The sequence below is a fragment of the Oncorhynchus mykiss genome, chromosome 30, assembly GCF_057628025.1.
Source record: "Oncorhynchus mykiss isolate SJ-2025 chromosome 30, ASM5762802v1, whole genome shotgun sequence".
NCBI classification, from domain to species: Eukaryota; Metazoa; Chordata; class Actinopteri; order Salmoniformes; family Salmonidae; genus Oncorhynchus; species Oncorhynchus mykiss.
In genome coordinates, this window is record NC_143051.1 from 40517148 (window position 1) to 40530249 (window position 13102).

Here is a 13102-nt window from a genome sequence, read left to right on the forward strand (position 1 = left end):
ACTCAGATTTTCGGATATAAATATGAACTTTATCAAACAAAACATGCATGTATTGTGTAACATGAAGTCCTATGAGTGTCCTCTGATAAAGATTATCAGAAGGTTAGTGATTCATTTCTCTATTTGTGCTTTTTCTCTCTCTTTGGCTGGTAAAATTGGCTGTGTATTTTAGTGAGTTGTTGGTGACCTAACAATCATTTGTGGTGCTTTCCCCGTAAATCTTATTTGAAATCGGACACTGTGGTGGGATTAACAACAAGACTACCTTGAAAACGATATAAAATACATGTATGTTTGAGGAATTTTAATTATGAGATTTGTTCTTTTGAATATGGCGCCCTGAACTTTCACTGGATGTTGTTATATCGCTCCCGGTAACGGGATCTCAGCCATAAGAAGTTAAGACATGTATTATTGTATAGCATGTGTGTGTGTGTGTGTGTGTGTGTGTGTGTGTGGCAAGCTTACAATGATGGCAAAAAAAAACCATTTGAGTGCACTGAACCTGGTGCTATAGAGGGGGTACACAGCTGAAGGTTTAATGTTTGAAGGTGTACAGGACTATACAAGTTTGGGAACCACTGAGTTAGACAAATGTTAATAAAGGTTGCCTGTAAAGGCTCTATGGTTATGGTATACTAATCTGTGCCCACATTCCAGACTACATGTACATTCACATGCGTTTGTGGTGATTAGTGCCAAGGCTTACCCTGGAGAAGAGTGTGTTGAGACAGTGGACCTTTTGTCTCTCAGTGACGTAGGCGTAGTACTGGGTGATGCCCTTCAGAGTCAGCTCCTCCATCAGGTTGATCTCATATGGCTTATGCAGGTGCTTGGCCTGGAGGAGAGAGGGAAGACAGGGAGTGGGGATAGGGAAATAAAAAAAGGGAGAGTAGAGGGTTATGGAAGTGCCTGAGTAAATCAATGCTGGAATAACTACAAACATGTGCGCCTGCCTACACACACGACTAGACCCTTGTAGCTAGACGAAAAAAATAGCCTTTTCTGCTGGCAACCAAGAACTGAAAACCCTGCAAAGGACAGAAAAAATACATATAACCCAAGCTAAGGACAACTACAAAAAGCTAGTGGAACCATGTTCCACACAGTGAACCTCAAGCAGGCCTGGCAGGGCCTTGCAAACCCTACCGGGGCAAGCCAAGAAGAAACCCAAGGGAAAAACAAAAAGGACAAGGATCAGTTTGTCAATAAACAACACTTTTATAATGATGACTTCTCCACTGTAACAGAAAGCCAGAGGCAGCAACTGAACCTCTACGCCTTGGATGGAGAAAACCATTGGAGGTGGTGAGACAGGTCTTCAAGAGTCAAATCCAACAAAGCGAAAAGGACCAGACACATTTTTTTTATCAAGGGACAGCTACTGAAGGAAAGCGCAGATGAGCTGGCAGACATCTAAGATCTGTCTAAGCTGGGGGGGGGGGGTTTACCAAGCTACAGTGGGGCAAAAAAGTACTTAGTCAGCCACCAATTGTGCAAGTTCTCCCTTTTAAAAAGATGAGGCCTATAATTTTCATCATAGGTACACTTCAGCTATGACAGACAAAATGAGAAGAAAAAAATCCAGAAAAACACATTGTAGGATTTTTAATGAATTTATGAAAATTAAGCACATTAATCCACTTTACAAGGGCTGTAGAGCCTAACTGGTATACACATAAGCAGTGCATGAGTTTCAAGTTTGGGGAAGTTCATTTTCACCATAAAAATGCCCCTTTATAATAAAATCATTACATACATAATTTAATTTGCGGTCACCTTTGATAATGTTTTCCGCTAACGGAACATGGATAAGGACACGGACACAGCGGGGACGCAACTGCGCGTCTTCACTTGTAGCCTGTGAGAAAGACCCAGTCACATGGAGAGCCATGTGAGTGAGAGGTGCTTCGGAGCACTCAGGGAGAAGGGCACAATGGCCACTGGCCGTAGACAGCATGGTTTCTTTTAGGGTGCATTACAGCCACATGAAGGGGATCCCGCCATGAAATTCTAGGCATTATCAAGTACTTGTTAAATTGTGAAAAAACAATGCAGAGTTCATGCCTTTCAAGCTACTTTTTTCAAATCATTAGTCGCATCATGCAGCCTTACAATGTATTAAACATCCAAACAGAGCCCAACATTTGTAGAACTACTAAAGTTACATTAATAACTCTAAATTAAGCATATTTCTTTGTTAACCGCTCAACACAGAATAGCCGCATGTAAGCGCTCCCTCAAATCGTTTGTGAAGAAAATATCCTTCACATTTTATTCAGCTTTGTTCAATTGTATTCTTCATACTATAAAATAATGCCCCGGAATTCTAAGCAAATCTTGTCTGCTAAATGTAGCCCATAGCCACATCAGGACAACTCAAGAGTACGCTATTCTGTTCTTCTGAAATAGACTACATTTTCTTCATATCTTATTTATTTTAGACTTGTCTAAAGAAGCAAGGTATTGAAAATGTAATATAAGGTAATGCATATTGTTAAGGTGTAGGCTATATAACATGGATAGACATTTAGACATTTTTTTAAAGTAGATGTTCCAAACGTCTGCATTAGTAGCTTGTAGGCTATGTGAAAGCCAGAAGATGCTAAATGTTATGTTAATGAACTGTCAATTACTGTGAGACCGACAGTTATTTGCTTGACAATCACCGGCTGACGAAATTGTGACTGCCACAGCCCTACCAATGATCTAAGAGGCTCCGAAGGGGACTGCTTGGCAGTGAAATATGAAGATGACAGCGTGTCGACCTCACCGATGACACACTGCATTTCCAAACAGAAGTAAACATGGTTCATGACTAGTGCAATAACTACCTCAGACTCAAAACAAAATAACTGCACATTGGGTCTGCCTTCCTCCGGAAATCAATGAGCCACCTAGTCCTGGGTGGTGTAGAGATTGAGTTAAGTACAAGGGAACAAACATGGATAGCGCACACTTAAGGCAGAACATCAATAAAAATAAAAACACCAACAACAACGGTACCTCCTGTGCAGACTCAGACAACTGACTGTCAACACCAGGATACTCTCCAACTATGCCTGCCATATATAGTGTGTGCAGACTTTGCTTCCTGGCTTGTTAGTGGGCTGTCAGTGGATAATAAGGCTATGATCAGTCAGACTGAACATGTGGTCCAAACTCTGCGGGCTGCAGTGCAGGGGGCACCTTGTCTTCTCCGGACAAGCTTTTGTCCGGATGCCCCAAAAAATCGGAAATGGGATTCATCAGAAAATGACTTTACCTCAGCAGTCCAATCCCTGTACATTTAGCTGAATATCAGTCTGTCCCTGATGTTTCTCCTGGAGAGAAGTGGCTTCTTTGCTGCCCTTCTTGACACCAGGACATCCTCCAAAAGTCACCCCTCACCGTGCGTGCAGATGCACCACACCTGCCTGCTGCCATTCCTGAGCAAGCTCTGTACTGGTGGTGCCCCGATCCCGCAGCTGAATCAACTTTAGGAGACGGTCCTGGCGCTTGCTGGACTTCCTTGGGCGCCCTGAAGCCTTCTTCACAACAATTGACCCGCTCTCCTTGAAGTTCTTGATGATCCGATAAATGGTTGATTTAGGTGCAATCTTACTGGCAGCAATATCCTTGCCTGTGAAGCCCGTTTTGGGCAAAGCAATGACAGTGCGTGTTTCCTTGCAGGTAACCATGGTTGACAGAGGAAGAACAATGATTCCAAGCACCACCCTCCTTTTGAAGCTTCCAGTCTGTTGTTCGAACTCAATCAGCATGACAGAGTGATCTCCAGCCTTCCAGTCCTCGTCAACACTCACACCTGTGTTAAAGAGAGAATCACTGACATGATGTCAGCTGGTCCTTCTGTGGCAGGGCTGAAATGCAGTGGAAATGTTTTTGGGGGATTCAGTCCATTTGCATGGCAAAGAGGGACTTTGGAATTAATTGCAATTCATCTGATCACTCTTCATAACATAATGGAGTAGATGCAAATTGCTGAGGCAGCAGACTTGGAAAATTTTGGCCACGACTTTACAGTGCATTTGGAAAGTATTCAGACAACTGGACTTTTTCCACATTTTGTTATGGTACAGCTGTATTCAAATTTACAAAACTGAAATACCACATTCTCAGTATTCAGACCCTTTTACTCAGTGCTTTGTTGAAGCACCTTTGGAAGCAATTACAGCCTCAAATTGTCTTAGCTATGACGCTACAAGCTTGGCACACCTGTATTTGGAGAGTTTCTCCCATTCTTCTCTACAGATCCTCTCAAATTCAGATGGATGGGAGGGACGCTGCACAACTATTTTCAAGTCTCTCCAGAGGTGTTCGATCGTTCAATTCCGGGCTATGGCTGGTCCACTCAAAGACTTGTCCCGAAGCCACTCCTGAGTTGTCTTGGTTGTGTGCTTAGGATCGTTGTCCTGTTAGAAGGTGAACCATTGCCACAGACAGGTCCTGAGCGCTCTGGAGCAGGTTTCCATCAAAGATTGCTCTGGACTTTGCTCGGCTCATCTTTCCCTTGATCCTGACTAGTCTCACAGTCCCTGCCACTGAAAAACATCCACAGCATGACTCTGCCACTACCATGCTTCACCATAGGGAGGAAGCCAGGTTTCTTCCAGATGTGACGTTTGGCATTCAGACCAAAGAGTTCAATCTTGGTTTCATCAGACCAGAGAATCTTGTTTCTCATGGTTTGAGAGTCCTTTAGGTGCCTTTTGGCAAACTCCAAGCGGGCTGTCATGTGCCTTTTACTGAGGAGTAGCTTCTGTCTGGGCACTCTACCATAAAAGGCCATTATTGTTGGAGTGCTGCAGAGATGGTTATCCTTCTGAAAGGTTATCCTATCTCCACAGAGGAACTCTAGAACTCTGTCAGAGTGAGCATTGGGTTCTTGGTCACCTCCCTGACCAAGGCACTTCTCCCCAGATTGCTCAGTTCATATTCATGAAATCACAAGTGAAATATATTGAAACACAGCTTAGCCTTTTGTTAATCACCCTGTCATCTCAGATTTTGAAATTATGCTTTCCAGCCAAAGCAAGACAAGCATTTGTGTAAGTTTATCGATAGCCTAGCATAGCATTATGCCTAGCTAGCAGCAGGCAGCTTGGTCACGAAAATCAGAAAAGCAATCCAATTAAATCGTTTACCTTTGATGAGCTTCGGATGTTTTCACTCACGAGACTCCCAGTTAGATAGCAAATGTTCTTTTTTTCCATAAAGATTATTTTTGTAGCCGAAATAGCTCCGTTTGTTCTTCACATTTGGCTGAGAAATCGACCGGAAATTGCGGTCACGACAAAAATATTCCAAATTATATCCATAATAGACAGAAACATGGCAAATGTTTTTTATAATCAATCCTCAAGATGTTTTTCAAATATCTATTCAATAATATATCAACCGGGTCAGTTAGCTTCTTATAGTAGGAGCGAGAGAAACAATGGCTGCATTTGTCTTTTACGCACATATCACTCAGAGCCACCAGGTGACCACTGACGCAATGTTGTCGCTCACGCTCATTTTTCAAAATAAAAGCCTGAAACTGTGTCTTGTGACACAAGACACATTAGGGAAGCCATAGAAAAAAGAATCTGTTTTGATATCCCTTTCACTGCTCAATAGGGACGCAGAGGTTTCTAAATAAGAGTCACTTCCTGATTGGATTTCTCTCAGGCTTTCACCTGCAATATCAGTTCTGTTATACTCAGACTATTTTTTTTACAGTTTTGGAAACTTTAGAGTGTTTTCTATCCCAAGCTGTCATTTATATGCATAGTCTATTATCTTGTCCTGAAAAATAGCCTGTTTACTTTGGGAACGTTATTTTTCCAAAAATGAAAATAGTGCCCCCTAGTTTCAAGAGGTTAAGAATGATGGAGGCCACTGTGCTCTTGGGGACCTTCAATGCTGCAGAAATGTTTTGGTACCCTTCCCCAAATCTGTGCCTCGACACAATCCTGTCTAGGTCTACGGACAATTCCTTCCACCTCATTCCTTGGTTTTTGCTCTGATATGCACTGTCAACTGTGGGACCTTATATTGAAAGGTGTGTGCCTTTCCAAATCATGTCCGATCAATTGAATTTAGCACCGGTGGACTCCAATCAAGTTGTAGAAACATCTCAAGGATGAGCAATGGAAACAGGATGCAGACTTCAAGTCTCACAACAAAGGGTCTGAATAATTATTTACATAAGGTATGTTTTGTTGCTTTTTGTAATAAATTTGCAGAAATATCAAAACCAGTTTTTGCTTTGTGTGTATAAGTGATGTATATTTTTTCATTAATTTTGGAATAAGGCAAGGGTCAAGGGGTCTGAATAAGGCACGGGTAAAGGGGTCTGAATACTTTCCAAATGCACTGTATATCGTATCATTATGGAAAAGCAAAACAGACTGGCCTGTTGGTGAGACCACATGGCTGCCAACTTGTGGCTCAGCGCCATGTGGCACTACTCACCATGAACTTCTGCACGCTGATGGGGAAGGTGGCAGAGTACAGCAGGATCTGACGGCCCTTGCCCAGGAAGCTGATGATATCCTCGATGAGCACCACAAAGTCCTGAGACAGCAGCTTGTCCGCCTGTGAGGAATATATTACATTATTATTAAGAGGAGCATTAGCAGTGTTCTAAAAAGTAGAAATTAATTTGCTACTACTAGTATGTAATTGACATACAGCGCTGGCTGCAGGGGAAAATATTACATGTAGCCCTTTGAACCTCTTTGGTAGATAGATACACCAGAACAGATTTGATGGGCCCTGATGAAGAATATTGAGTGGCTTGTAACAAAATAGCTCATGGACTGATTCTCTGGAGTCATCTACAGTAGCTGAGTATAGTGAGTGGTTGATTGACTCAAGTGCCACATGTATTCACACACTCACCTCATCCATCACCATCATCTGAACTCTATCCACTTTGGCCACGCCCTTCTTTATCAAGTCCAAGATCCTGCCAGGTGTGGCTATGACCACATGCACTAAGAGTGAAAAATAAATAAATATCAGAAACACCACCATTACAGACGTGCAAGTGTACAGATTTGAGATTGTGTGACTTGCTTGTAGTGTACAGTGGGGTCCATAACTGACATCCTTGATAAAGACTAGCAAAAATGACAAATAATTCAAATACAGCACTATATCAAATGCGCAAAACAAAAATCGGGAAATTATATTATACAATTGCTCAGGAGATTTTGTTTAACAATTAGTAGTAATTAACAAATAACTTTATTCTCAAAAAAGGTAGGGGGTCAAAATGATTGACACACGTTTGCAATACCATACCTTGCAAGGATAACGGCACTGAGCCTTTTTCTAAAATGTTCTACAAGCGTTCTTAGACCATTCCTCCATACAGAATCCTTCCAGATCGTTGATATCCTTTGGCTGAGCTTACAGACTTGCCCTTTTAAATTCAAACCACAGATGTGTTTCAGGTCCAGAGAGAGAAATGGCCATTGCAAAATGTTGATTATGGCCAATTGACAAATTCTTTGTGAATTTTGATGAGTGCTTGTGGTTACAGTCTTGCTGGAAGATTGCGTTCAAGTGTCAGCCTCCTGGGCAGAGGCAACCAGGTTTTTGATAAATGTCCTGGGTACTGGATAAGGTTGATGATGCGGTTGACCTTAAGGACCCCAGGACCAGTAGAAGAAAAATTACATCAAAGACCACCCCCCCCACCATAATTTACAGTACGTATTGGAATCTTCTCTGCACATGCACTCATGTCAATGCCAAACCCACCACTGGTGTGGCCAAAGAGCTCTATTTTGATGTCATACAACAAATAAACATCTGGAGTTTGCTAAATGACATTGGCACTTGAATTAGAACCGGTGCTATTGTCAGACGTCATGAAAATAGAGCTCTTTGGCCACTCACATCAGAGGCATTGAAATGAGAACGCATTAGCAGAAAATAATCCCAGACACACTAAAATATTGTGGTGGATCTTTGATGTTTTGCTTCAACTGGTACTGGGGCCCTTGTTAAGGTCAATGGCATCATGAACTTTACCCCGTACCAAAACATTTTAGCCAAAAACCCAGATGCCTCTGCCAGGAGGCTGACACTTGATTGCAAGTTGATCTTCCAGCAAGACAATACCCCCAAGCACACATCAAAGAAATGGCCAGTTGGCCACAAAAATAAAAATTTTGCAAAGGCCATCTCAGTCTCTGGATTTTAAACGCATTAAAAACCAGTGGAGGGCAGTCCATAAGCGCAGATGAATGATAAAATATACTGTATGGAGAAATGATCTAAGATACCTTCCAATGGTGTTAACCAACTCGTAAAACTTTTGAGATTTTTTAAAATACATTTTTAAGTCATTATTGCTCATGTTTATCAAGGGTGTCTATTTCAAACCCCACTGTATATTGTACAATTGTATTTGGAGCTTCTCCCATTCTTCTCTGCAGATCCACTCAAGCTGTCAGGCTAGATGGGGAGCCTAGCTGCACAGCTATTTTCAGGTCTCTCCAGAGATGTTCAATCAGGTTCAAGTCCGGGCTCTGGCTGGGCCACTCAAGAACATTGAGACTTGTCCCGAAGCCACTCCTACATTGTCTTGGCAGTGTGCTTAGGGTCATTGTCCTGTTGGAAGGTGAACCTTCGTCCCAGTCTGGGGTCCTGAGCGCTCTGGAGGGAGCTGGTTTTCATCAAGGATCTCTTTACTTTGCTCTGTTCATCTTTCCCTTGATCCTGACTAGTCTCACAGTCCCTGTCGAATAAAAACATACCCACAGTATCATGCTTCCACCACCATGCTTCATCATAGGGATGGCGCCAGGTTTCCTCCAGACGTGACACTTGGCATTCAGGCCAAAGAGTTCAATCTTGGTTTCATCAGACCAGAGAATCTTGTGTCTCATGGTCAGAGTCCTTTGGGTACCCTTTGGCAAACTCCAAGTGGGCTGTCATGTGCCTTTTACTGAGGAGTGGCTACCATCTGGCCACTACCACAAAGGCCTAATTGGTTGAGTGCTGCAGAGATGGTTGTCCTTCTGGAAGGTTCTCCCATCTCCACAGAGGAACTCTAGAGCTCTGTCAGAGTGAGTTTGAGTACTTGGTCACCACACTGACAAAGGCTCTTCTCCCCCGCTTGCTCAATTTGGCCGGGTGGTCAGCTCTAGAAAGAGTATTGGTGGTTACAAACTTCTTACATTTAATAATGGAGGTCACTGTGGTTTTGGGGACCCCTTCAATGCTGTCTCGGAGCTCTACGGACAATTCCTTCGACCTCTTGGCTTGGCCATTGCTCTGACATGCACCCTCATCTGTGGGACCTTATATAGACAGGTGTGTGCCTTTCCAATCATGTACTATCAATTGAATTTACCACAGGTGGACTCCAATCAAGTTGTAGAAACATCAAGGATGATACATGTTAACAGGATGCACCGGAGCTTACATTTTGATTCTCATGGGAAAGGGTCTGAATTCTTAAGTAAAAAGGGTATTTATTTTTTTACACTGCTCAAAAAAAATAAAGGGAACACTAAAATAACACATCCTAGATCTGAATGAATGAAATATTATTTTTAAATACTTTTTTCTTTACATAGTTGAATGTGCTGACAACAAAATCACACAAAAATGATCAATGGAAATCAAATTTATCAACCCATGGAGGTCTGGATTTGGAGTCACACTCAAAATTAAAGTGGAAAACCACACTACAGGCTGATCCAGCATTGATGTAATGTCCTTAAAACAAGTCAAAATGAGGCTCAGTAGTGTGTGTGGCCTCCCCGTGCCTGTATGACCTCCCTAGAACATCTGGGCATGCTCCTGATGAGGTGGCGGATGGTCTCCTGAGGGATCTCCTCCATGACCTGGACTAAAGCATCCGCCAACTCCTGGACAGTCTGTGGTGCAACGTGGCGTTGGTGGATGGAGCGAGACATGATGTCCCGGATGTACACAATTGGATTCAGGTCTGGGGAATGGGCGGGCCAGTCCATAGCATCAATGCCTTCCTCTTGCAGGAACTGCTGACACACTCCAGCCACATGAGGTTTGTCTTGCATTAGGAGGAACCCAGGGCCAACCGCACCAGCATATGGTCTCACAAGGGGTCTGAGGATCTCATCTCGGTACCTAATGGCAGTCAGGCTACCTCTGGCGAGCACATGGAGGGCTGTGCGGCCCCCCAAAGAAATGCCACCCCACACCATGACTGACCCACCGCCAAACCGGTCATGCTGGAGGATGTTGCAGGCAGCAGAACGTTCTCCACGGCGTCTCCAGACTGTCACGTCTGTCACATGTGCTCAGTGTGAACCTGCTTTCATCTGTGAAGAGCACAGGGCGCCATTGGCGAATTTGCCAATCTTGGTGTTCTCTGGCAAATGCCAAACGTCCTTCACGGTGTTGGGCTGTAAGCACAACCCCCACCTGTGGATGTTGGGCCCTCATACCACCCTCATGGAGTTGGTTTCTGACCGTTTGAGCAGACACATGCACATTTGTGGCCTGCCGGAGGTCATTTTGCAGGGCTCTGGCAGTGCTCCTCCTTGCACAAAGGCGGAGGTCGCGGTCCTGCTGCTGGGTTGTTGCCCTACTACGGCCTCCTCCACGTCTCCTGATGTACTGGCCTGTCTCCTGGTAGCGCCTCCATGCTCTGGGCACTACGCTGACAGACACAGCAAACCTTCTTGCCACAGCTCGCATTGATGTGCCATCCTGGATGAGCTGCACTACCTGAGCCACTTGTGTGGGTTGTAGACTCCATCTCATGCTACCACTAGAGTGAAAGCACCGCTAGCATTCAAAAGTGACCAAAACATCAGCCAGGAAGCATAGGAACAGAAGTGGTCCCCACCTGCAGAACCACTCCTTTATTGGGGGTGTCTTGCTAAATGCCCACCAGTTGCCCAATTTCCACCAGTTGTCTATTCCATTTGCACAACAGCATGTGAAATTTATTGTCAATCAGTGTTGCTTCCTAAGTGGACAGTTTGATTTCACAGGAGTGTGATTGACTTGGAGTTACATTGTGTTGTTTAAGTGTTCCCTTTATTTTTTTGAGCAGTGTATATGTAATAAATTTGCAAATATTCCTAAAAACCTGTTTTTAGTTCTCTCATTACGGGGTATTGTGTAAATTGCTGAGGAAAATGTTTGATTTCATCGACTTTAGAATAAGTCTAACGTCACAGAATGTTGAAAAAGTAAAGGGATCTGAATACTTTCTAAAGGCACTGTATACAGTTGAAGTCGGAAGTTTACATAGACAAAAACCATTTAAAACGCAGTTTCACAATTCCTGACATTTAATCCTAGTAAAAATGCCCTGTCTTAAGTCAGTTAGGATCATCACTTTATTTAAGAATGTGAAATGTCAGAATAATAGTAGAGAGAATTATTTATTTCAGCTTTTATTTCTTTCATCACATTCCCAGTGGGTCAGAAGTTTACATACACTCAATTAATATTTGGTATCATTGCCTTTAAATTGGTTAACTTGGGTCAAACATTTTGGGTAGCCTTCCACAAGCTTCCCACAATAAATTGGGTGAATTTTGGCCCATTCCCCCTGACAGAGCTGGTGTAACTTCGTCAGGTTTGAAGGCCTTCTTGCTCGCACACACTTTTTCATTTCTGCCCACAAACTTTCTACAGGATGAGGGCCATTTTTCAAAACTTTGGATGCATGCTTGGGGTCATTGTCCATTTGGAAGACCCATTTGCAACCAACTTTAACTTCCTGACTGATGTCTTGAGATGTTGCTTAGTGGTGTAGCCTAGTGGTTAGAGTGTTGGACTAGTAACTGGAAGGTTGCAAGTTCAAACCCCCGAGCTGACAAGGTACAAATCTGTCGTTCTGCCCCTGAACAGGCAGTTAAACCCACTGTTCCTAGGCCATCATTGAAAATAAGAATTTGTTCTTAACTGACTTGCCTAGTTAAATAAAGGTAAATATATATATAGTTTGGTCTTTGAGCGCTGTACTCAGATTATTGCATGGTGTGCTTTTTCCATAAAGCTTTTTTGAAATCTGACACAGCGGTTGCATTAAGGAGAAATATATCTTTAATTCCATGTATAACACTTGTATTTTCATCAACATTTAGTTGAGTATTTCTGTAAATTGATGTGGCTCTCTGCAAAAAACATGCCAATGTAAACTGAGATTTTTGGATATAAATATTAACTTTTTCAAACAAAACATACATGTATTGTGTCACATGAAGTCCTATGAGTGTCATCTGATGAAGATGATAAGGTAATTCATTTTCTCTCTATTTCTGCTTTTTGTGACTCCTCTCTTTGGCTGGAAAAATGGCGGTTTTTCTGTGACTAGGTGCTGACCTAACATAATCGCATGGTATGCTTTCGTCTTAAAGCCTTTTTGAAATCAGACACTGTGGTGGGATTAACAACAAGTTTCTTTAAAATGGTGTATAATACTTGTATGTTTGAGGAATTTTAATTACGAGATTTCTGTGAATTCTGAATTGTAATACAGTGAATTATAAGTGAAATAATCTGTCTGTAAACAATTGTTGGAAAGATTACGTGTCATGCACGAAGTAGATGTCCTAACCGACTTGCCACAACTATAGTTTGTTAACAAAAAAATTTGTGGAGTGGTTGAAAAACTAGTTTTAATGACCAAAGTGTATGTAAACATCCGACTTCAACTGTGTACGTCGCAAGACACCACTCTTGGTATGAAGTGACAATGTGATGCTGTTGGGTCTTTACCGGTCTCGTCCAGGCGCATGATGTCATCTCGCAGGTTGGTACCACCCGTGGTGGCCATGACTTTCACTCCGCCCAGGTGCTTGCTGATCTGGATACTGATCTGGCTCACCTGCAGGGTCAGCTCACGAGTGGGCACCATCACAATAGCTTGGGAGAGAGGACGAAGTGGAAGACAATGAGGTTTGACAGAGAGGGAGGGAAAAGTAGGAAGAGGGGCGCAGTAGGGCTGGGCGGTATACTGTATTTTACGATATACCGGTATTGATGCAGGGGCCAGTTTGGGTTTTTACTTTACCTTCTATAAATGGTATTTGCATGATTGGTTTGTTAAAATGACATGCTGTGCGCAATGTCCATTTTTATAGTTTACTTCGTTACT

At 42.8% G+C, this 13102-nt stretch overlaps 1 protein-coding gene across 4 annotated transcripts in view; it reads right to left on the bottom strand.

Annotated features, from left to right (window-relative positions):
- LOC110531058 (putative ATP-dependent RNA helicase ddx6) overlaps nt 1–13102 on the bottom strand; it is a 48771-nt gene that overhangs the window by 19356 nt on the left and 16313 nt on the right. For all 4 annotated transcript variants that reach the window (XM_090228313.1, XM_036970974.2, XM_090228312.1 and 1 more), the window contains exons 6-9: nt 12724–12870; nt 6886–6980; nt 6457–6579; nt 710–838 (exon numbers count right to left, since the gene is read on the bottom strand). In XM_090228313.1, coding sequence (XP_090084439.1) covers nt 710–838; nt 6457–6579; nt 6886–6980; nt 12724–12870 — 494 coding nt within the window. The remainder of the gene's footprint in view (nt 1–709; nt 839–6456; nt 6580–6885; nt 6981–12723; nt 12871–13102) is intronic.